The sequence below is a fragment of the Mastigoproctus giganteus genome, chromosome 6, assembly GCF_048544385.1.
Source record: "Mastigoproctus giganteus isolate SK-2022 chromosome 6, ASM4854438v1, whole genome shotgun sequence".
In the NCBI taxonomy this organism is placed as follows: domain Eukaryota; kingdom Metazoa; phylum Arthropoda; class Arachnida; order Uropygi; family Thelyphonidae; genus Mastigoproctus; species Mastigoproctus giganteus.
Window position 1 is genome coordinate 120626376 of NC_143580.1, and position 25939 is coordinate 120652314.

The following is a 25939-nucleotide window of genomic DNA, read 5'->3' on the forward strand; positions in this document are numbered from 1 at the left end:
ACTGGATAGATCCCATCCACCCCAGGTGCCTTTCTTGTGTTTATCTTCAACAATTTCCCCTCCACTTTACTCTCAGTTATTACAAGATTCTCTAGATTACTGCTAGAGTTGAATACACCTCTGGAATTCCCCTCGCTGAATAACTCCTCATGTGTGAATGTCGATGCAAAATATTCATTTAGTTTGTTAGCTACCTGAGCAGGGTCATCAACAGTTGACCCATCGATATCAAGTGTACCAATCTGATTCATCCCCTTGCTTCTAGAGTTTACATAAGTAAAGAACTCTTTGCTGTTTTTCTTTGCATCCCTTGCCAAGGATCTCTCGTAATCTGCCTCCGCCTGCCTAACCTCCTTTGTAACTTGGTTACAGATCAACTTGTATCTATCATAGGCTTCTGTGTCACGTGTTAATTTGTATGTATCCCATGCATTTTTCTTCTCTGCCATATGCCTCATTAGTTCATCTGACATCCATTTAGGCCTAAACCTTGAACAATATTTCTTAGTTGGTATGTAAAGCCTAGTAGCTTCCAAGATAAGTTCTTTGAATGCTTCCCATTTTGAATTTGCTGTTGGTAACATCATCAATTGGTCCCACTGTATAGAATTTAAATACTGTCTCAGTCCATCGTAGTCGCCTTTACGAAAGCAATACCCCTTCCCTTTACCCCTAATGGTAGTTACCTCTTTGAGTAACTCCCACTTCAGAACACTGTGATCACTGCCACCTAGTGGTTCATTTATCTGCAGATTCTTAATGCATGAAGAATCACTACTGATAATCAAATCAAGAGTATTACTCCCTCTAGTTGCCTCCCGAACATGCTGATGTAGAAAACAATCATCCAGTAAATCCACAAAAGCCTTGCTAGTGTGTGAGTGACCAACCCCCAAATTCCAGTCAATATCTGGGAAATTAAAATCCCCCATTATAAGACTCTCTGATTTACTGGCCCACTCTATTTCTCTGTACAGTTTCTTATTATACTCATCAGAGTCATTAGGCCTATAGCACACTCCTATTCTCAATTTTGATCTCCCAATGCTTATGTCACACCAAACTGACTCGACACTGCACTGTCCAGCGATGTCGACTGGCTTCACTTCCTTGGATTTTATGTGTTTCTTAACTAATAGCATAACCCCTCCTCCCTTCCTATCCTGTCTATCCTTTCTGTAGACATTGTACTCCCCAAATTCCAGTTCTGCATTCCTTATATCTGTGTGACACCACGTCTCTGAAATCCCAACAATATCTGCCTTTGATGTTTTGAGCAATACCTCAAATTCATCAAATTTATTTACTAAACTCCTAGCATTGGTGTACACGCAAGTATACATGCACCTGCTCTTCCTCTTACCCACCCTTTATAAATGACCTGGTCTTGGCGCATTATAGCCTTAGTAGCTGATGCGCCAATAAAACCAAAACAACAACAACATCTTACCCACCCTAACACAACCCCTGTGTTTACTTGTACCCCCATGATTCCCTGGGGATACAAGTAAACACATGGGTTGTCTCTGAAATATCCTGCATCTTATTTTCCAGGCTGCTGCTCATTCCAATAGAAGCAGTGCAAGAATCACTTTCTCCTCTGCCAGTGGCTACTGTTAATCTATTAGTCCTTGTATCCCCCCAATCTAGCAGTTTTCTGACCCACCTAACACTGCCTCGATAGCATCAGCAAACATTCTTGCAGGATATTTGCAGAACTTTTCTGGATTTATTCATCCAATAAATCCAGAAAAGTCTTGTTAGTCTGTGAGTGACCAACCCACAAGTTCCAATCAATATCTGGAAGGTTGTAAGACATTGTTATTTACCAGCCCAGTCTTTTTCTCTGTTCAACAGTAGATGCCTTTAGCCAGTGAGTGGTTTATTGCCGGAATAGGCTTCGTACTAGACTGATCCTTGAAGGGTAACGATGGGTGAAGTTTGTGTGTGATTTCTTTTTTTTTTTTTTTTTGGCCTGTGCTATACTAGCTGAATTTCTTGCATACTTTTTCACTACTACTATTACTCATCAGAGTCATTATGCCTATAACACACTTCTACTCTCATTTTTGATATCCGTGTTCTTATGTTACATCAAACTGACTCAACATTGCACTAGCCATCCATGTCAACTGGTGGATGGATTGTCTTAGATTTTATGTGATTTTAAATAAGAGTGTAACCCCCTACCCTCCTATCCTCTCAGGCACCTCCGTAGCCAGGTGGGAAGGAGCAACAGTGCGTAGCACACGCTTCTTGATTAGACCGGGGTTCGAGCCCGTCACCACCAAACACGGAGGATGCGGAAAGGTCAGGGAATGACCACCGCATACAGTGGGATCAACTGATGATGTTACCAACAGCGAATTCTAAGCGGGAAGCATTCAAGCAATTAATCGTGTAAGCTACTAAAAGTTTCATACCTATTAAGAAATGTTGTTCAAGGTTTAGGCCTAAATGGTTGTCAAATGAACTAATGAGACTCATCGCAGAGAAGAAAAATGCATGGGATGCATGTAAATTATCAGGCGACACAGAAGCCTAAGGCAGATATAAGCTAGTCTGTAATCAAGTCACAAAGGAGGGTAGGCAGGCAAAGGAAGATTACGAGAAATCTCTGGCAAAGGATGCTAAGAAAAACAGCAAGGATTTCTTTACTTATATAAACTCTAAAATGAAGGGAATGAATCTGATTGGTCCACTTGATATCGATGGTTCGACTGTTGATGATCCTGCTCAGATAGCAAACAAACTGAATGAGTATTTTGCATTTACATCCACACATGAGGAGTTATTAAGGATTTAAAATACCAGAAGGGTTATCAAATTGTAGCAAGATGCTTAATGATTTTGTAATAACTGAGAGCAAAGTGAAGGAGAAATTGTTGAAGTTAAACATAAGAAAGGCACCTGGGGTGGATGGGATCTGTGCAAAGGAAGTAAGCAAACCCTTAAACATAATTATGAAAGCATCCTTGGACTCAGGAGAGGTTCCCACAGACTGGAGATGTGGAAATATATCCCCAATTCACAAAGGGGGATCAAAGGGTGACACAAGTAATTACAGACCTGTTAGTTTAACTTCTGTTCTGGGTAAAATAATGGAGTCACTGGTTAAAGATGTATTGCAGAATCATCTACACAAGACTGCAGCAATAATTCAGACACAGCATGGGTTTGTTAAGGGAAAGTCTTGTCTGACAAATTTGATTGAATATTATGATGTGGTTACAAAGGAACTGGATGCAAAAAATGATTTTGATATCATATACTGAGATTTCAGGAAAGCTTTTGATACTGTTGCTCATGGAAGACTACTGTACAAATTGGAGCAGAATGGTATTAAGGGTAAGTTGCTACAATGGATAAAATTTATCAATGATAATGATGAAGGTATATCAGGCTTAGTGTCGAAGTTTGCAGGTGATACAAAGGTTGGCACGGTTGTTAATGACAGTAATGGCAGTGTGCTACTGCAGCAGGATCTAGAAAATTTGGTCAGATGGGCTGAGAAGTGGCAACTGAAGTTTAACATTGACAAATGCAAACTACTGCATATGGGTAGAAGTAGCCACAGAGTAACATACCAACTATGTGGTGGTACTAAACTTGGAGTAGTAGAAAATGAAAAAGACCTGCAGGTAATTGTGCAGTCAGATGTCATGGGGTTTTGTCAATGATATACAGGAATTTTGCTAGCAGGGAAAAGGAGGTGATTGTCCCTCTGTATAAGGCAATGGTCAGGCCATACCTTGAGTACTGCGTACAGGTCTGGAGGCCTCATTTTAGGAAGGATGTAGATTTGCTTGAGTGTGTACAGAGAAGGGCAACAAGATTGGTGAGGGGAATGAAGGGATCCTCTTATAAAGAGAGCCTTAAGTTCTACAAATTGCAGCGGCTGGAGACTAGGCACCTGCGAGGTGATCTGATTGAGGTGCGTAAGGCCTTGAATGGGTTGAGCACGCTGAATTCTGATAGAATTCTTCCACTTGTTCAGATTACGTACCTAAGGGGGCATAAATTCAAATTGAGGAAAGACAGATGTAGAATAGATGTGCGAAAATTTGCCTTTAGCGAGCGGGTGGTTAATTGCTGGAACAAACTTCCATCTGGCTTTGTGGAAGTTGACAGCTTAAATAAATTTAAGGAGGAACTGGACAGATATTTAGAGGGAATTGTGTAATTTATTTTATTATTTTTATTTTGTTATTATTATTATTTTATTTTTATTATTTATTATTATTTTTTGGCTGATGCTGCATAAGCTCATACACTTGCTTTCTTGCATCACATGGCACTACAAAGGGATAATCACCTTCTTTTCCCAGCTAGAAAAATTCCTCTATATCATTGACAATACCCTATGATCTACTCTGGCACACCGTCTGCATTACTCAGAAAACTTCATATCTGACTGCACAATCACTCCCAGATCTTTTTCATTTTCTACCACCCCAAGTGTAGTACCTCACAAGAATGAAAAAAATCTGATCTTTTTCATTCTCTGCCATCCCAGATCTTTTTCATTTTCTACCACCCCAAGTGTAGTACCTCACAGTTGGTACGTTACTCTGTGGCTACTTCTACCCATATGCAGTACTTCGCATTTGTCTATGTTTGTCAGCCCATCTGCCCAAATTTTCTAGATCCTGTTGCATTAGCTCACTGCAATTACTGTCATTAACAACCCTGCCTACCTTTGTATCATCTGCAGACTTCAGCACTATGCCTGATATACCTTCAACAATATCATTGATAAATATACAAAACAACAGTGGGCCCAATGCTGAACCCTGTGGGACTCCACTGATAACATTAGTCCATGCAGATCAGCATCCATTGATTACTACTCTGTCTTTTTCCACTCAACCACTCCTTTGTGTTTCCATGTAACTGTAGACATAGTTTATAATAGAATGCCACAGTGAAGCAATTTTTAAATTCAGATGGGACATACAGTTATATTAGTTTTTGAACATATTGGTCCCACAAATTTTAATGCTTGCAGATTTTCTGAATGCAGTACATATCTTAAATATATTTTAAGGCTCGCTGATGCAGAATAAGTTTGCTTCCTTGCATCCTTTGGCCATCCTATTACTAATAGTAACATTTTCTGAATCAGCCAGAAAAATATATTTTATTTATATATTTAATTTAAAAAAAAAAAAAAAAAAAAATATATATATACAGTAAACCCCCGCTATTCGCGGTATCTGTATTCGCAGTTTCGCGTATTCGCGATCGCCGATTTTAATATAAAATGAAACCTAAAAAATGGGAATTTTAAAGCGCCGTGAATATTTTCCGCCATAAAAAAACATTGGCGTGGCTAAAATTATATTTCCCGGTCAAAACAGCGCTCAGTGGGTGGGGGGAGAGGGGTGACAAAATCGCGAGCGTGAATGTTTCTCGCTAATCCTTGTTCAATATGTGTTATGCGCTTGTTATGGAAGGTTTCGTCGTTTGCTTTTAATTTATATGCTTATAAATTGAATAAATTCATCAATTTATAAATTGATATGCTTAAAAAAGTGATAAATCTACCGTTTTGTAGTGTAAAACACTTTTTCGAGTGTGTTAACGGAAGAAAGTGACTTTATTGTGGACAAGTTCTTTCTAACCCCTACAAAAATGCCGACCGGGCTAGCCGAGTGGGTAAAGTACCTGCCCGGCAACCCAAAGGTCGCGGGTTCGATTCCCGCCTCGGGCTTGGATCAAAGTACTGCAAAAACCTTGGGAGGTGCAATATGGCCACAGAAGCCGATGCGCCAACAACTACCAAATCAAAAAAAAAAAATCATCACCTACAAAAATATGACTACGAATAACAAGAGAAATGTGGAAATATCAAAGAAGGTGATGACATTAGCGAATAAAATTGAGTTATTAGATAAAATTTCTAATGATGAAAGTGTCTCCTCAGTGGCAAAACATTATAAAATCAATGAGTCAACGGTACGATCAATCAAGAAATCGGAAGAAAAAATCCGCCGTAGTGTCCGTGAAAACGCGCTAATTGCTTCAAAAATTTGCTCTGTAACTCGTGATGTTAAATTAGAAAAAATGGAAAAAGCTTTAAATCTGTGGATAGAAGACCGAACTCAAAATAAAATTCCGTTAAATTCACTTATCATTCGTGAAAACCCAAAACTCCTTATCAACGCTTTAGCGAAACTGGTGATAGCACTGGCGGGATAGGTTTTTTAGCTAGCAAAAATGCTGGTTTGAAAGATTTGTTTGAAATTTCTAATAAATATTACATTTAATATTAAATTGTTTCTTATTTTCATTTCTATGCCTTATGCTTGCATTTCACAATACATAGTCATATTATGAAGGTACATATAATACATAAATAGACAAAATTTTAGACTAGTTTTTCTTATATATTTCATACTTTGGAACGGAACCCCTTTATTACTATGGGAGCCATAACTCAGTATTCGCGTTTTCGGTATTCGCGGCATTTCTCAGGAACGTAACCCCCGCGAATACCGGGGGTTTACTGTATATATATCTGATAATTAAAATAAATATGATATTTAAAATAAAAACATCAGCCAGTAGTACGGCAATAATGCAGAGCGAAACGAAATGCAAAATAATATAAAATAAACAAACAGGGAAGGGAAAGTAGAGATAATAGGACAAAAAGGTAGTCGATAATCCCCTGTAAAATTTAGTCAATTAAGTCATTAAACCCAATTAATAAAAAATGTAAATTTAAAATAATTCCAATTATAAATAATTTAGTGGTACCCCCCCTCGAAGGTACCAGTTCCAAAAAACGTGAAATATCACCAAAAAAGGGTTAAAGAAACTACCAAAAAACTAAAATATCAAAATGATAGACTGACCATCATGCCCCATATCGACAGAGGACCACGAGGCCAATAATGGTCATGGAATCGCTGCATTTCAATCGTCATACAAATCATCACAAAGGCAGAAATATCGAAGAACCAAACCACCCCTCCATTCTCCGATAGATCAACCAATGCAGAGGATTTGCATGGCGGTGGTCCTTATGCAGCGAAAAATAAACTATAGAACAGACAGCACTCTTGATCAGAGCCACACCACTGACATAATGCAAGCTTAACCAGCTTATATAATAGAAAGGAAAAAGAATAGATGGCGGCACAGGCACTGCTTATTTAGCATATCAACCCACTAGTTTCTTTAACCCTTTTTTGGTGATATTTCACGTTTTTTGGAACTGGTACCTTCGAGGGGGGTACTGCTAAATTATTTATAATTGGAATTATTTTAAATTTACATTTTTTATTAATTGGGTTTAATGACTTAATTGACTAAATTTTACAGGGGATTATCGACTACCTTTTTGTCCTATTATCTCTACTTTCCCTTCCCTGTTTGTTTATTTTATATTATTTTGCGTTTCGTTTCGCTCTGCATTATTGCCGTACTACTGGCTGATGTTTTTATTTTAAATATCATATTTATTTTAATTATCAGATATAATTAGGCATCATGTGGAGGATGTGCATTTGCTGCCTCTAATGATAGCTACATAGCCATATTTATTTATTTTTATTACTTTTGCCTAACTTTTACCTCACATAATATATATATATATATATATATATATATATACAGTCCATTCCGGTTATTTGGGACACATCGGGACTAGTGCATTTTGGCCCGATTAAGCGGCTGCCCCAATTATCCGAAGTTTCACGTAAATAGTTAAAAGTAACCCCCCCCCTTTTTATAATTGGTTCACTGTACAATCAAATCACGTTACCACGAACTCAACATAGTAAAGTACCGTTCACTATACGATGTGCAGTAAGCGCCGGTCATTGTGATCACGTTTGCGAATTGAATTTTAATTCTATTAAACAGCGATTTTAATTAGTGAAAATAGGAGGAATATTATCCACAGGCTATAAAAGTAAAGATATGTTAAGCACAAATTTACCCTTTATTACCTTACCAGTTAAAAAATTAAATGATACGTGAAAATCGGAATAATTAATACGTACATACGAACTAGTTGACATTTCTGTTCACTGACATTTGTGGGCGGGGAGAGGTTAAAATTTAAAACAGTAAAAAGATAAGCAATCAATAACAAAGAACACAGCACACACAAATCGCAAGTAACACAATACACGTAAGTGAGAACCGAGTAACGAGTTACAAAGCTTTAAAAATAGGAATGAAGAGAAGATCTGAAAATTAATTTTTTTTATATGATTTAGATTTCATGGAAGTGTAAACACATTTTACCATAATAACCCACAGAATTCCAGCTGTCGGTATTATCGCAAATTCAGTAAGATCGAGTTTACTGTACGTTTATGATAGATTTCACTAACAGAAAAGCCCAATAAACAGGTGACTGCTAATTGTTTTTATTGTTTTATGGTTGTGACCTCCAGAATTTCGACCGAACCACGTGGTACCGTCGGAGACAATCGTAGGGTAATCTCCAGTGCAGCGGTCTCCTGCCCCGATTAAACGGCATGCTGTCCCAATTAAGCAAAGTAAGCCCTGGCTATTTTCTCGATCGGTTTCTGTTTTTTAAGATTTGCCCCAAATAAACGGCTGCCCCGATTAACCGGTGGCCCAAATAACCGGAATCCACTGTATATATATATATATACAGTGGATTCCGGTACAATGCTGTCACACCACATGGGAGTAAAGAAGCATATAACCATAAACGTCTAAACAATGAAAATATCGGGCTACACATGAAACAACTCAATTTCAAAAAATGCAACAGCAAACTCTGTAAAACCTGTCCCTACATGCACAGACACCATCTAAATTCTGAAGAAGCACCAACATTCTGTCACACCAAAAATGTAATCTACCTAATTACATGCGAGATATGTGGGATACAATACATCGGTCAAACAAGTACAGAGCTCCACCTTCGTATGAACCTTCACAGATCACAAATAAACAGATATGATGAAAACACTGCAACAGACGCTCAAAACAGGTCAGACAAATACAATAACGAAATCGAATACAGACATTTCAAAATGCATGACTTCGCCAACGTATCCATTGCCATTCTAACCATTATCGATAACAACACACAAAGAGAAATCATGGAAGATATGTTCATTCTTTTATACAAATCCCTATATCCCTATGGATTAAACAATCGGTTCAATGGAAGGAACTTCGCATTCACCAGCCCAGAAACATGTACTTACAAAATCTTCCAGATCAGCAAAAACTGGCAATATAACGGGATTAAAAACGGAAAATTACAGGTATACAACAAAAACAACAACAAAATACCAATAAATATAAATGACTTCGAAAAACTATTAACAGAATGGGATACAAACCCCATAAACATCAAAAATATACACAACATACTTTTCTCTATTAAAATAAGCAAACTTAAAGCACTTAACAAAATATACCAAAAGAAAAAGACACAGAATATACACCTCAACAATATACTTGAAGATATATTTAAATTCAGAATAGGCATAAATTTCAACGAAAGCACTAAAAAAGAGTACTGCATAATCAAATACCAAAACCGTTTATACGACACAGTTAATATAAGTAATATCATAGATAATAACAAATGTTACCTACCCATCAAAAACACACAAATAAATATTAGATACAGATACACCAAGCCAATTGGACTAACCATCTGCAATTACAAAAACACCATTAATAATATGAATGACGGAGAACAACCTTGTCACTGCCAGGAAAGTAGATATAAAAAATTCATTAATACACATTACAATCATATAGTAACAGGAGACCTCAATATTATCGAAGACAAAACACTAAGAGAAACAATGAAAAAGGGTACAAAATTCAGACCCAACACCCCAATTAGGTTGGAAAATATTAAAAAATCAATATACACAGATCTGTTACAATTTGCATTCAAAGCCGCATACAAAAACAATGAACCCATAGAATCATTCCAATGTTGGATAAACGCCAATACTGAAAACATACTAGACCATTTCAAGGAAAACATAACAAAGCAAAAACATCATATAAAAAACAATCACTTAAATTTAAAAAATATCAACAATAAAATCAAAGAAATACAAAACAAATTTGTTATTACTAGAACCGACAAAGCAAGCAATAATTTCAGTATCATTTGCAAAAAATTCTACATAGAAGCCATCAAAGAGGAATTGCATGACAATGAAACATACAAGTACATAGACTCCAATCCAAACAGCATCAGCAAAAAAGTATTGGCCATGCATAAAAAGCTTAAAATTAAAATAGACAGAATGCAATACCCCTACATATATTGGATTCCAAAATATCACAAGATTCCTACGGGAAAAAGATTCATTACTTCAGGTAAAAACAGCTATATCAAATATACCAGTAAAATCATGGAAGACAAGTTAAAAAACATCAACAAAGAAATTAAAAACACCAGAATTATCAACAACAACAAAGAATATTTGGATTATTTAAAAAAACAAAACAATAATATTAAATGTATAAACACATACGACTTTAAAAACCTCTTTACAAGCATATCGCATGACAACCTAATAGAAGTACTACAGATATATTACCAAAAATATCACAACATACTACAATGCAAAAAACAATACTGGAATGACCTTACAAAAATCAGCGTCAAAGGAAACTACATTCTAATGGGAGGCAAAGTGTATTTACAAAGCAGGGGTATAGCTATGGGATCCAGCAGTTCTTGTGCCATGGCTAACCTCTACTTACACCATTATGAAAGTAACATTACGGACAGTTTAAAATTCTACAGATACATTGATGACGTAATAGTATTCAACCATGACAACTTTATAAATATTGCAAAGAATTATTACCCAGCAGACCTTAAAATAGAATGTACAAATCCGGATAACAACTTAAAAGCTGTCTACTTAGACAGCGAAATTACCATCCACCCAGACAAAATATATACACATCACCATGATAAAAGAGATCATTTTAATTTCGAAACAATAAAACTCACACACTGGGAAAGTAACATAGCAAAGCATATACATGGTAATACCATAAGAAATCAGACAAACAGACTATTACAAATATGCAACAATATAAATAGTGGAAATATAGCCATTAAAAAACTCATTATAACGCTGGATAGAAACAAAATTCCCAAACAATACAGTAGATATCACGTAAGAACTGCCATATACGCAAATATTAGAAAACACCATCCCAATGTAGACCCATATACTTTTATCAAAAGCCAACTAAAAATATAATAGTAATTACTCAGAAGAGTATCCCCTTATTTACTAGGTTTATTGCACTCAGGCGAGGCTCGTCGCCTGACTGCACTACAACCTATTGCCAAAATTAAACCCCCCCCTCTCCCATAGTAAGAGGCTGTATATATGTATATAGTTTTGCCTCTGGACAAACAAGTGCTGTTACGCCTTGGAAAAGCGGGTACCGGCACTGTCCGAGGTGAGACATAAAATAAATGTAAAAATATTGTAAATACACAACTAAATAAATTCATTTAACCTGCCACAAAACCACCATAATAGACCTTGGCCTGAAGTTCGGGGACTTCCGCCAAAACACCATCGGAACACAGGGAAACGCTAAAGCGACAAAGCCATAAAAATAGCCATCTATAAAACAAGTTAAGGGTGCGAAACATTCCTTTTTCGACTCGACGACCTCCACTGAAACACATCAAGTAGGATGGGAAACTTTCCTGATTCGACACTACGACCTCCACTTATACACATCAAGTAAGTAAAGTTATTGTAATTTTTTAAAAAACTCACCCGTTGGGCTTTGTGTATTCTATCACAGTTGCTGTAGAAATTATGGGATATTAATTCGGTTCATAATAAATTTATAATAAATAATACCTATTTAACTAATAGCAATGGGAAAGGGACAAAAATGGGAATTTAAAAGAAACTTAGAATTCAGTATCGGACAAAATAGCAAAGCTGTGATAGATACAAACAGAAACGGGTAAGTAAGTAATGCATTACATCGAATGGACCGTCAATCCGCTCAAAGCCCCCGATGAAGTAGGGGATTGACGACCATGTGACGTAATACAAATATGTATAAAGATGTAATACAATAAATGTATAAAAATGTTTAATATTTTATCATTTTGTCATAAAGTAGTATTGCTACAGTTTTTCATCTATAATTAATATGACAATTTCTTTAGCAATACGTAACAAGTTGAAAAATAATAAATGAATAGGCCCTGGGCATTTAAGATAACCGAGTTTAGGCTAGCTTAAAGACCAGTAATGTATTAACCATAATACCTATGAGTAGAAAACACCCGTAATTAAGAAAATAAACACAATAAACCACAATAGAAAGATAAAATAATAATATGTACTCTGTTCGTACCCGGGCATTGCTAAAACAGCTACCGGGACAATAGAAAAATCTAGAAATAATTTAAGGAAAACCACTATAAAAGTATATTAAAAGTAAAATACAACATAAACTATCATATTACTAAAGAATAATATATATATATATATATATATATATATATACTAAATAGATACGTTATAGTGTAAAGTTAATATCTTTAAAGTTTGAAAATCCATATAGCCATAGTCCTGCCATATCTCCAGTATACATGAAAACCAAAATATAAATCATATTAAGTAAATTAATAAAATAATAAAATAATAAGCCCAACACAGGAAAATTATTTTGCAAGGAACTTTGTCGAGGGCTTTAGCCCTCGACAAAGTTCCTTGCAAAATAATTTTCCTGTGTTGGGCTTATTATTTTATTATTTTATTAATTTACTTAATATGATTTATATTTTGGTTTTCATGTATACTGGAGATATGGCAGGACTATGGCTATATGGATTTTCAAACTTTAAAGATATTAACTTTACACTATAACGTATCTATTTAGTATATACATAACGTCCGATGTAATGTTCGATCGTTTGATGGCATTAATTGGGTGTTCTATATATTACACTTTAACTATAATTTTACATCTTTACAACCTAAACTCAGTAATTTTATGGATGCTTTATATATATATATATATATATAAAATGCATGATACCTGGAATTTGTTTTTCCAGCTACATTAATGGCGTATATTTAAACTTTTTTTTTGACCAAATTAATGCATCAAAATTGTTGAACAGGTTGGCTCAATCATATGTGGACAAAATGGTGCATGCAGTCTTAGTTACTGTATTTTTGTGTGTGGTGTTACAGCTCCCCGATGCTGTTATTTTGATTAAAATTTATTCAGAATGTTTGTGTAAGGCAGGCTGCCAAAGCAACTGTGCTGCAGTTCTAATGAAATGAAAGAACACTTGGCAAAAAAAAAAAAACAAAAAACACTTCACACTTCTGGTTTTTTACTCACAAGAAAACTTGAAAATAAACTGTGTACTTGAGTTAAACTGTATTCATGTGTGTATATACAATGTATATTATATTGTTTTTTTTATTAGTAAAAATAAAATACAATGTGAATTTTTGCCTTCAAATTTCTCTTTAAAAAATAGCATTTTGTAAAAATTAAATACCTCTTCTGGCAAACATGTATATTTTGTTTAACACAGAGTTGTTAGGAATGCATCCCTCCATGTTAAGTGTGGGTTACCTGTATATTCCTTTGGTTAACTGTTACTTATTGTGAACACTGGTATTTATTTTTTGATATATACTTTTTGGTTTAATAACAAAGCATTCAATCAGCAATGCAAATGACAGATATATGTAATATCGGTTACATATTACTGTTTTTGGTATATCAGTTTGTAAGTTTAAACATACTGTTTAATTTTAATTTTTTTTTCTTAATTCCTTAGGTTTTATTGGAATTTAGCACTCCAAGAGATCTGTTGAATGCTCGAGAGTATCAGGAATGCCTTATTGGAATTCCACTGAGCATATCTTGCCTTCCCCGCAATGAAGGAGATTCTTATGAATTTTTTGAGAAACCTTCTCTTTATTCTCAGCAGGAACACAGTATAACAGAAAAGAATTTATGGCTGGTAAAGTATTATTCATAATTATTTGTCCAAACAATTTGTTTGCCAAGGCTAGCTTTTAAAATAGTGTGATTAGTTAAAATGCCACTCATTTTGGTTAACCATGAATAGAACAGATCATCCTACATAATTATAAGTGATAAAACTTAGTTTTATTTTTAAAGGTATTTAGTTACTGTTCTAAGTTGAATGATTTTGTTATTAGCACTATGACTGTAACATTTTTTTTTCTTTTACTGAAGCAATAATTTAAAAGCAAGAACTCATTTCTAGCACAGCACAGCACAGCAATATCTCATTGTACTGTTTTATATCTCTGTTCTGCAAATTCTGAGCTTATTGGGTACTTTGTTTGTGCCACAGAAACAGATAAGCATGTTAAGGTTTCATATTTACTTAAGGATCATCGAAAAAGGACTTTCCTATTTTAAAACGAGTCTCACAAAATAAAGGTATACATAAAGTCTCACAAAATAAAGGTAAACCAGTAGCCACTGGTTCATACAGGAGTGAGGGAGGAGAGATCAAGGTATGGCATCCATAATACACCAGGTGCAATATCATAAATTTTTTTATGTCAGCTTGAAGTCAAGAAACCATGTTTGGTCACCATAGTAGAGCTCTAGAATCTCCCCACCTCTTCTCTTGGGTAACAAGGATCATGTCTATTGGGGTTATGACAGGCATCATGGCAAGATCCAATATTCCTTATGTAGGGTACAGATTTAAAATATTTTTTTCAGGCTGGCCATTAGATAATCTATTGGGCTGAACTTATTGGTAACACTTTAGAAGGATCAGCTGGTGTATAATATCACTGCCTCTATTATGACTTGAGTAATGGTGGGGGGCGCACTGCTGAGGCTGTGTTATGTCAGTGAGCTGGGCATATCCTTGCAGTGTGTAAGGCATTTATAAAAATTTATGTGCAAAAAATGTTTGAATCTCCCAACAACTTAATTCCTTTCACAAATATACATGATCTCAGTTTCAGTTTGGTAGAAATGAGTATCTAAGTTATACTCACTTTCATGAAAAATATAACAAACGTTCAATTTTTCTGACAGAAACACAATTATTGGTTGACTCAACCACCACTCATCTCATTTGTCCCATATGCTCAGTGATTCTTTTTACTTTAAAGGTAGTGCTTGTACTACTGTACCTATATAGATTCTGATGTTAATTGTCAAAAAGTTCCTAATCTGGAATTTTACATTATCCCTTCATTAAATTTTAGCTGTTGTTTCTGTCATTCTCGCAACTCATCAGATCACTCCAAAGTTTTTGAATTCCTCCAATCTAACTTTCCTAACAGAATTAATTTTCTTTTGTGAAATTAATAGAACTAATGACATTAAGAATAAGAGTAATTTTAAGTCTTTGCTTACTAATACAGTACTAGCATGTTATGGGAATGTTTACACAAAGAATCAGGTTCAATGAAATGAGCGAGTCAACAATTCTCCGCATTAAGTTAAGTAGAGCAGTATTAGCAGACTAAAGACAAGAAAGGGGCAGACTAAAGACAAGAAAGGGTAAAGCACATGTGTGGTAATGAAGGCCAATATTTACTTAAGTATTTAGTATGGCTCTACAAATGCACAGGATATCTGGAAAATCAGTGGATTAACTAGGGGGGAAAGAGGGAAACATGTCCTTTTTTATATATGAGTTTGTGGAGAGTGGCCATATGTGGTGGTGTGTAGACTATTTGTGTTGTGGTGTAGTAGTAGTGGCATGTGATGCAAGAAAGCAAGTGTATAAGCTTAAGCAGCATCAGCCAAAAAAAAAAAACATCACACCAAATGCCTGTCCAGTTCCTCCTTAAATTTATTTAACCTATCAACTTCCACAATGACAGATGGAAGTTTGTTCCAGCAATTAACCACTTGCTGGCTAAAGGCAAATTTCCGCACATTAATTCTACATCTGTCTTTTCTTAATTTGAATTTATTCCCACTTAGGTTCATAATCTGAACAAGTGGAAGGATCCCATCAGAATTCAGCATGCTCAATCCATTCAAGGCCTTATACACCTCAATCAGATCACTGCACAGGTGCCTAGTCTCCAGCCACTGCAATTTGCAGAACTTAAGTCTCTCTTGGTAAGAGGATCTTTTCATTCCCCTCACCAATCTTGTTGCTCTTCTCTGTACACACTCAAGCAAATCTACATCCTTCCTAAAATGAGGCTTCCAGACCTGTATGCAGTACTCAAGGCGTGGCCTGACCATTGCCTTATACAGAGGGACAATCACCTCCTTCTCCCTGCTAGCAAAATTCCTATATATCATTGACAAAACCACATGACCTGCCCTGACAGCCTGTCTACATTGCTCAGAAAACTTCATATCTGACTGCGCAATTACTCTCAGGTATTTTTCATTTTCTACCACCTTAAGTGTAGTACCACACAATTGATACATTTCCCTGGGGTTACTTCTACCCATATGCAGTATGGGTCTCATAGGCAGGGTTTCTTGGTTCCAGTGTTGGTTCATATCATTGTAGAGAGTGCACCATCACTATTCCTAGGCAAGACAGCTGGGGTGTGTCTGAAAGGATGTTTTGATTTATCTGGCTGGTCATCTTACACTTCTGGTGTATTGTATGTAGCATTCTCCTTCTTGAGAAGAGTTCTTGAGCGAAGTTGGTTAGGGCTCTGTGTTCTTCCTCTGAATCCAGTAGGTGAAACTCTTTTCCCTTTTGGGAGGTATCTTATACTCGTGATTAGGATGCACCTGAGATCCTCGTATTGCGGACATTCGTACATGAGGTGTTCCCAGGTTTCTGCCCACCTGTCCTGCCACACCTGCAGCAGGTGAGACTGAAGCTGGATCTTTTCTGCCTTATGCTTGTTTGTTAGGTCTATTGTAAATTCCAGGAAAGTGGTGACTATTCCCTTAGATAAGGAGTAGAGGATTTTTGTTCTTGCGATTTCAAGATCAGGTGGAAGTACTGCTGCTATCACCTGCAACGCTGGGTTACTCACTGTTCTGCAGGTGCGGGTGGTAATGAGCAGGATGGTGCATTGAATTGCATCCAGGGTAGTTTTGTCGTACCAGATTGCTGAAGCATATGTAATTATTGGAAGGAAGGTTGTCTTGTAGTGTAAGGCTAGGGTACGCTTTTTGAGATCCCAGTCTCTCCTTGTGACCCTAGCTACCATGGCAGAATAGTTTCTGATATTTTGTCTTAGGAATTTTAAATGCGGTTGGAAGGATAAGTTATTGTCTAGTATGACACCCAGGTATTTTAGTTGACTGGCGAACTTGATAGTTGTCCCATCAATCTTAATCTGGGGTGGTCGTCTCAGTTGCAGGGTTCCTTTAAGCAGCGCCGACGATGTCTTTTTCAGTGACATTGTTAAGAAATTCTTCTTGGCCCACTGTTGGAGTATCTGCAGGCCCTGATTAGCTAGGATTTCCAATTGGGCTCTGGAGTTTGCTTGCACTGCCAAAATCAGGTTATCTGCGAAGGCCTGCACCCCCACCGCTCCTACGCCCATCCTCAAGAACTTATCAAATACCAAGTTCCAGAGGAGTGGGCCCAATCCCTGTGAATATCCTCTGTGTACTGTTCTTGTGATCTTTTTATATGGAATGTTTATCTCGATTTTTATTTGTGAGAGATAGGTTTCTATGACTTTATAGAGGTTTATGGGTACTTTAGCTTCCCTGAGTCTGCCCAGGATGCTCGGCAACCAAATCTGTAGTGGCCAACTTGAACCTGAAGAGTTGCTGATTTAGTAAGACATGTATAGATTGATGGAAAGCGCCATGACTGTACTTTTTTATCGTGAAGAAAAGTCACTTCCGGGAAGAAGCATCTTGTCACCAATCCCAAAGAGATTGTGTCCCATCGGGTCTGCCACTCATTGAACAATTCATCCAGATTATCTTTTTTTCACGCTTGATATCCTGCTGACAGTCAGTAGTGATTACCATAAACTCTATTAGGATTTGCTTCTTTAACCTGTAAGACAATCCTTTAAAGATCAAATGTAGGTCTAAGGGCAAAACTCCAGCTAAGACTTGTAAGGCAGGGAGGGTTGACACTCTACAGCTTGCTCTAACTATGGATAATAAAATTGTTCTCTGGAAAGAATATAACTTGTTTCTAATTTTAACAATTAATGCTCTGTGAAACCAGGTGCTGGTGGCGTACGTGGCCACTGGGATAAATACTGCATTTCAATAAATTTTTAAAGTCCTTCTTGAGAGCCCCCATTCAGCTCTTGAAATTCTTGTTAATGCTTTAGCAAAGTTCTTGATTTTAACTGTCAAGTTAGTAACATGTGTCATAAAATTTAGCTTTCAGTCTATCGTTACTCCAAGGATTTTAGTTTCTGTGACAAAATGAAGACGAACATTATTGATTTTAACTTGAGGAGGAGAAGAGATATTTAAATTTGCTCTGAATACCATCATCTTTGACTTCTGAGGGCTAATCTTTAGTTTGTTAAGAAGAGTCCATTCATATAGGTCCTGAAGTGTACTATTGGTAACAGATTACAACTCAGACCAAGTATTGCCACTGACGAGTATAGTTGGATCATTGGCGTAAGCTATAATCTTAACATTTTCAAAGGTTCTAGAAATCCACTGCTGCAGGACCATGTTCCAGACAAGGGGGGGTCCCAAGATAGATCCCTGAGGACACCATCGTACACTTGCCTAAAAACTTGATTGAACTTAGATTTTTACAGTTATTACTCAGTTGTCAAAATAGCTGCAGAAAAGGAATTATAGTTGTAGAGGACACAATATGAAGACATTTGATTTGGCACTTCCCCACCAAAGGGAGAGGCGCCTCCGTAGCCAGGAAGGAGCAGCAGTGCGTAGCACACGCTTCTTGATTAGACCGGGGTTTGAGCCCGTCACCACCAAATACGGAGGATGCGGAAAGGTCAGGGAATGACCACTGCATATCCCGGAGCAATATGGCCTTAGTTGCTAATGCTCCTAAAAACCAAACAACCACAACAACCAGAGGGAATCGAAAGCACCCTCCAAGTCAATATATATAGCTAAAACATATTTATAAGTTGAGTTTTCCAGATGAACAACCAGGTCTACCAAAGCATCCTCGCAGGACCTGCCAGGACAAAAACCATATTTGTTTGGAGATATTAAATCCTGCAGTTGTAATAAGTTGTGTAGATGGAAAGCCATAAGATGCTCCAGTAATTTTCCCAAGTTTGCCAAGAGCGCCATTGGTCTGCAAGACTTCGGATGAAGTGATGGTTTGCCAGACTTTTTTATGAGTCTGACCAGTGTGATTTTCCAAGCCTCTGGAAAAGTACCCTTCGGAAGGCATTTGTTAAACAAAAATAGAAGTATTTCAGGTCTTAGTTTCATGAGTCTTAATATAAAGGTGCTTTCAGCAAGATCCTGGAAATTTGGCAGTGTTAATTTTTTGGGCAGCTGTGTTCAATTCAAGAAGATTAAAAGGTTCACTCTGTATGTCAACACTGTAACTGACGTTAGAAAGATGAGTTTGTGAATGGTCTAAAGAATCGGAGGCCACCTCATTCACTGGAAATGGGCTGTCTAATATAGCATTAATAGTATCTGCCCAATTTAATGTCTCAATTTAAGTCTGCCAAAACAGATCCATATAAATTTGGAGTAAAATTTTTCCCACATGAAAGCTTCCCACAAGCCCCAAGGATCAGCATTGCACAAAAGCCATCCAGGTTTCCTGTTTCTGAGTTGCAATAGCCTTAACATATTTCTTTTTTAAATCTGCATACTGTTGGTAGAATACTCTTACATTATCCTGAGGCCAATTTCAATGTCTCTGATAAAAATGGCGTGCACTGTGAACTTGCTTTCTTAATCAGGATAGCTCCTGGATCCACCATGGGCAAGTCCTAGAAAGTCCTAGAAGTTAAAAAGAAGCAGCTTTAATTATCGAAGTAGACGTGCACTTGAAAGTCTCTTGAATAGTCGCTATGTCCACTGAATGAGTCTCTGCAGAAATCCTTAACTTATCAGCAACTGCTCGGGAACAATGACCATTAATTTGTATAATCTTCAAATGTACTTCAGAATTGGACAAGAAGTTCGCCCATTACCTGAGTTGGCATTTGGCAAAATTGAATCAGAATTATTTACACCTTGATTATAATGTACAGTTTTATATGGCTATTAGTTGTGTTGCTCATAGGCAGTCCTTAGGCTTGCCACTTCTAGTACTTTTAAATATTCAGGGCATGAACCATCTCTGACAGAATGTTGGTAGTTATGCTTTCGCCTTTTACAATTGGCACAGCATACTTCTTCTTTGTGCAGACACTGGCAAAGCATGCCCACTATGGGCACAATGGCCACAGGATGGGGACTCATGTGAACAAAATTATGCAGTATGACCATATCCCAGCAATGGTAGCACTTTGTAACAATAGTAAAAGGACGAAATTTGTGTGAGGACCACAATAGAAAAATTCTATCTTGAGACTTAATACATTTGAATAGTCTGGGTGAGAAACTGATGACCCAGTGCACACACAATGCACACCTAGCTTTAGTTGTGAACCTAAATTCTGTCTCTTGTTTTATTTCTGTCTCTTCCTCAATTGAAAAATTGAAATCTACAAAATTCTTTTGAAAAAGATTTTCAACTATCTCATCCCTTGTACAATTCACTGGGGACGTCATAAACCAGAATTGTCAGATTATCTTTATGGGGAGTACCCAGAGAGAGTCCCGCTAACACAAAAGACATTGATGCAGTAAGGATGTCCAAGTCATCTTTGGATGTAGTTTCAACAATAACGCCTTTATTGCGAATAGTACGTAACAATTTAATTTAACACTTTTCAGATCACTCTTAAGTGTCTTGGTGACAAGATTTCTAACCTCAGCCACTAGAATCTAGTGCTCTTAGAATAAGTACATTGTCAGATTTAACCTTAGGAGTAACACTTGCTTGTTGATCACTTGATGAACCACTTGTCTGCATACCTTTAGATGAGCCACTGGCAATTTCCGAAAAATATCTGACAGGAGATTACACAGGTACTTGAAGCAAATCCCACTCACTATCTCTGTAAAACATGTCTCAGAAGGAAAGTAATACTTAGTTTGAGATAATTCAGAAGATGACAAGTTAATATTAGAAGAAATGTTGACCATTTTCCCTAGATCAGCCCATTTTAAAATCTCCTCATTGACCACTTTTAGTTTTTCATTTTCTATTAATGCTGAGGTAACAACAGTCTTGTGGTTAAGCCACTTTTCCATAAGTATTTTCCGTGATGTTTTGATAATTTTAGTGCTTTCATATGAAAGAAAGCCAGAAAAGTCCTTACGTAACTTTGCTGTTGTTTCCAATATTGGGGTAGCACTTAAATCTAAAACCGACAGCGTAGAATTTGAAGAACCAACTGTTCCCAGTTTTTCATTCTGGGGCAGACCTTTTGAGATCTCGCTTTAAAACACAGACTGCGTGTTTACAGCGGAAACTTTCTGCGTTTGAGGTATATCCCGAGACACCGAATGTGTCTTAGCCAAATTCTGTGAAACTGTTTGCATCTGAGAAGTGTCCTAAGAACAGGGATCCTCCAATCTCTCAGGCTACTTGTTGAGTCATCAAAGCAGGATCGGCCTTAAAAGAAGAAGAAGGAACAGGAGGAAAATCCTCTGCCAGCTGCTTACTTGCCATTCTAATCCCAATGTAAAGTTTGTGTTATATGATCAGGAAATATCCAACAAAATGTGACATCAGGCAGACGACTATTAGCATTAGCATTAGTAGAGGCATATGATGCAAGAAAGCAAGCTTATTCAGCATCAGCCAAAAAAAAAAAAAAAAAAAACACACCACTCCCATTTCACCCCTCCGTTCATTCGAAATACCTGTCCAGTTGAGCTTTAAATTTGTTTAGGCTATCAACTTCAACAATAAGTGATGGAAGTCGGTTCCACCAACCAACCACCAGCTGGCCAAAGGCAAATTTCCGCACATCTATCCGACATCTGTCCTTCCTCAATTTGAATTTATGCCCTCTGAGGTGATTATTCTGAGCAAGATGAAGAATCCCATTGGCATTGAGCATGCTCAAACCATTCAAAGCCTTATACACCTCTATCAGATCACCTCGCCGGTGCCTAGTCTCCAGACTCTGTAATTTGCAAAACTTAAGCCTTTCTTCGTAAGAGCAACCCTTTGTTCCATTCACAAATCTTGTTGCCCTTCTCTGTACCCGTTCCAGCAGCTCTACATCCTTCTTGAAATGAGGCCTCCAGACCTGTATACAGTACTCAAGATGTGGCCTAACCATTGCCTTATACAAGGGAATAATCAGCTCCTTATCCCTGCTAGAAAAATTCCTGTATATCATTGACAAGACACCATGAGCTACTCTTGCAGCTCGTCTGCACTGCTCAGAGAACTTCATATCTGCCTGCACAATTACCCCCAGGTCCTTTTCATTCTCCACCACTGTCAGTGTAGTACCGCAGTGTTGATACGTTGCTCTGGGGTTACTGTTTCCCATATGTAGTACTTTACATTTGTCAATGTTAAACTTCATTTGCCACCTCTCAGCCCGTCTGTTCAACCTTTCCAGATCCTGTTGCAGCAGCATAGTAGTAGTAGTAGTAGTAGTAGTAGTGGCACTTGATGCAAGAAAGCAAGTGTAGGAGCTTATGCAGCATCAACCAAAAAAAAAAAAAAAAAAAAAAAAAATCACACCATACCCTCCAAATGCCTGTCCAGTTCCTCCTTAAATTTATTTAACCTATCAACTTCCACAACGACAGATGGAAGTTTGTTCCAGCAATTAACCACCCGCTGGCTAAAGGCAAATTTCCGCACATCTATTCTACATCTATCCTTTCTTAATTTGAACTTATGTCCCCGTAGGTTTGTGTTCTGAACAAGTGGGAGGATCCCATCAGAATTCAGCGTGCTCAACCCATTCAAGGCCTTATAGACCTCAATCAGATCACCGCGCAGGTGCCTAGTCTCCAGCCACTGCAATTTGCAGAACTTAAGCCTCTCTTGGTAAGAGGATCCCTTCATTCCCCTCACCAATCGTGTTGCTCTTCTCTGTACACGCTCAAGCAAATCTACATCCTTCCTAAAATGAGGCCTCCAGACCTGTACGCAGTACTCAAGGCGTGGCCTGACCATTGCCTTATACAGAGGGACAATCACCTCCTTTTCCCTGCTAGCAAAATTCCTATATATCATTGACAAAACCCCGTGACCTGCCCTAGCCGCCTGTCTGCATTGCTCAGAAAACTTCATATCTGACTGCACAATTATTCCCAGGTCTTTTTCATTTTCTACCACCTTAAGTGTAGTACCACACAGTTGGTACGTTTCTCTGGGGTTACTTCTACCCATATGCAGTACTTTGCATTTGTCAAGGTTAAACTTCAGTTGCCACTTCTTAGCCCATTTGCCCAAATTATCTAGATCCTGTTGCAGTAGCACACTGCCATGACTGTCATTAACAACCCTGCCAACCTTCGTGTCATCTGCGAACTTCGACATTAAGCTTGATATACCTTCATCAATATCATTGATAAATATACAAAACAACAGTGGACCCAACACCGAACCCTGTGGGACTCCACTAATAACATTAGTCCACGAAGAGCAGCACGCATTGATTACCACCCTCTGTCTTCTCCCACTTAACCATCCTTTTATCCATTGTAGCAACTTACCCTTAATACCATTCTGCTCCAATTTGTACAGTAGTCGTCCATGCGCAACAGTGTCAAAAGCTTTCCTGAAATCCAAGTATATGATATCAAAATTATTTTTTGCATCCAGTTCCTTTGTGACCACATCATAATAACCAATCAAATTTGTCAGACAAGACTTTCCCTTAACAAACCCATGCTGTGTCTGAATTATTGCTGCAGTCTTGTCTAGATGATCCTGCAATGCATCTTTAACCAGTGACTCCATTATTTTACCTGGAACAGAAGTTAAACTAACTGGTCTGTAATTACTCGTGTCACCCTTCGAACCTCCTTTGTGAATTGGGGATACATTTGCACATCTCCAGTCCGTGGGAACCTCCCCTGAATCCAAGGATGCTCTCATAATTATGGCTAAGGGTTTGCTTAGTTGCTTTGCCGCCTCCTTTAATATAACTGGATAGATCCCATCCACCCCAGGTGCCTTTCTTATGTTTAACTTCAACAATTTCTCCTCCACTTTGCTCTCAGTTATTACAAAATCATTAAGCACACTGCTACAATTTGATAACCTTCTTCCATTTTCAAACTGTAATAATTCCTCACGTGTGAATGTAGATGCAAAATACTCATTCAGTTTGTTTGCTATCTGAGCAGGATCATCAACAGTCAAACCATCGATGTCAAGTGGACCAAACATATTCATTCCCTTCCTTTTAGAGTTTATATAAGTAAAGAAATCCTTGCTGTTTTTCTTAGCATCTTTTGCCAAAGATTTCTCGTAATCCGCCTTTGCCTGCCGAACCTCCTTTGTGACCTGATTACAGACTAGCTTATATCTGCTACAGGCTTCTGCGTCGCCTGATAATTTATATGCATCCCATGCATTTTTCTTCTCTGTCACGAGTCTCATTAGTTCATTTGATAACCATTTAGGCCTAAACCTTGAACAATATTTCTTCATCGGTATGAAAAGTCTAGTAGCTTCCACGATTAATTCCTTGAATGCTTCCCACTTAGAATTTACTGTTTGTAACATCGTCAGTTGATCCCACTGTACAGAATTTAAAAACTGTCTGAGACCAGTGTACTCCCCTTTACGGAAGCAAAAACCCTTTCCTTTACCCCTGACGGTAGTTACCTCTTTGAGTAAATCCCACTTCAGCACACTGTGATCACTGCCACCTAGTGGTTCCTTTATCTGCAAATTCTTAATACACGAATGATCACTGCTGATAACCAGATCAAGAGTATTACTTTCTCTGGTTGCCTCTCGAACATGCTGATGTAGAAAACAATCATCCAATAAATCCACAAAAGCTTTGCTAGTGTGCGAGTGACCAACCCACAAATTCCAGTCAATATCTGGGAAATTAAAATCCCCCATTATAAGACTCCCTGATTTACTGGCCCATTCTATTTCCCTGTACAATATCTTATTATACTCATCAGAGTCATTAGGCCTATAGCACACTCCTACTCTCAATTTTGATTTCCCTATGCTTATGTCACACCCTATATATAATAATATTTCTGTTCTCTTTCAAGAAATTTTTATATTGCAATATTTTGGTGATGCAGTATTTGCCGATTTAGAGGAGACTATATAAATTATCTTAAGATTGTCCTTGGCTAGCGGTGTCACTGTTACTAACAACGGCCTTAGATAATCCAGCTCATGTTAATCCAGCTAATGAATTGAACTGGTATTTTGCATTAATCTTTACAGATGATAGACTCTTTAGTAAGGACAGCTGACTGGGTGAGGCTGAGCTGTATGAAATTAGATATTGAAATGGCAGAAATTTTTTTATTAGAAAAACTTTAAAACTTAAAGGCAAATAAGCCACCTGGAACTGATGGCATGTATCTCACAATTTTGAGGGAGATGGCAAGAGCGTACATTGAATCATTGAAGTTAATTACAAATGCGTAATTGTACTCTGAAAGATTTCTTTGGATGGCAGAAGTGCCAATGTATCTCCAATACATAAAAGGCAGTTCTAAGATCAGAGTGGGTAACTGCAGGCCAGTCAGCGTGACTTCATTGGTAGGGAAAAACACGGAGCTAATGATAAAGATTTCAGTAGAGACATTTAGATATAAGTGGAATTCCGAAGTCTACACAATATGGTTTAATTAAGGGAAAATCATGTTCACCTAACCTGGTTAGCTATTTTGATACAGTCACTCATGAGCTGGATATAGGAAATAATTTCAGTATTGTTTATTTGGATTTTTTTAAAGCATTTGACCTGGTCCTTCATGAGAT

General features: G+C 37.4%; 1 protein-coding gene across 2 annotated transcripts in view; it reads left to right on the plus strand.

Annotated features, from left to right (window-relative positions):
* Window positions 1-25939, plus strand: part of Ube4A (Ubiquitination factor E4A) — a 523714-nt gene that overhangs the window by 186603 nt on the left and 311172 nt on the right. For both annotated transcript variants that reach the window (XM_090376475.1, XM_090376476.1), the window contains exon 8: window positions 13820-14005. In XM_090376475.1, coding sequence (XP_090232601.1) covers window positions 13820-14005 — 186 coding nt within the window. The remainder of the gene's footprint in view (window positions 1-13819; window positions 14006-25939) is intronic.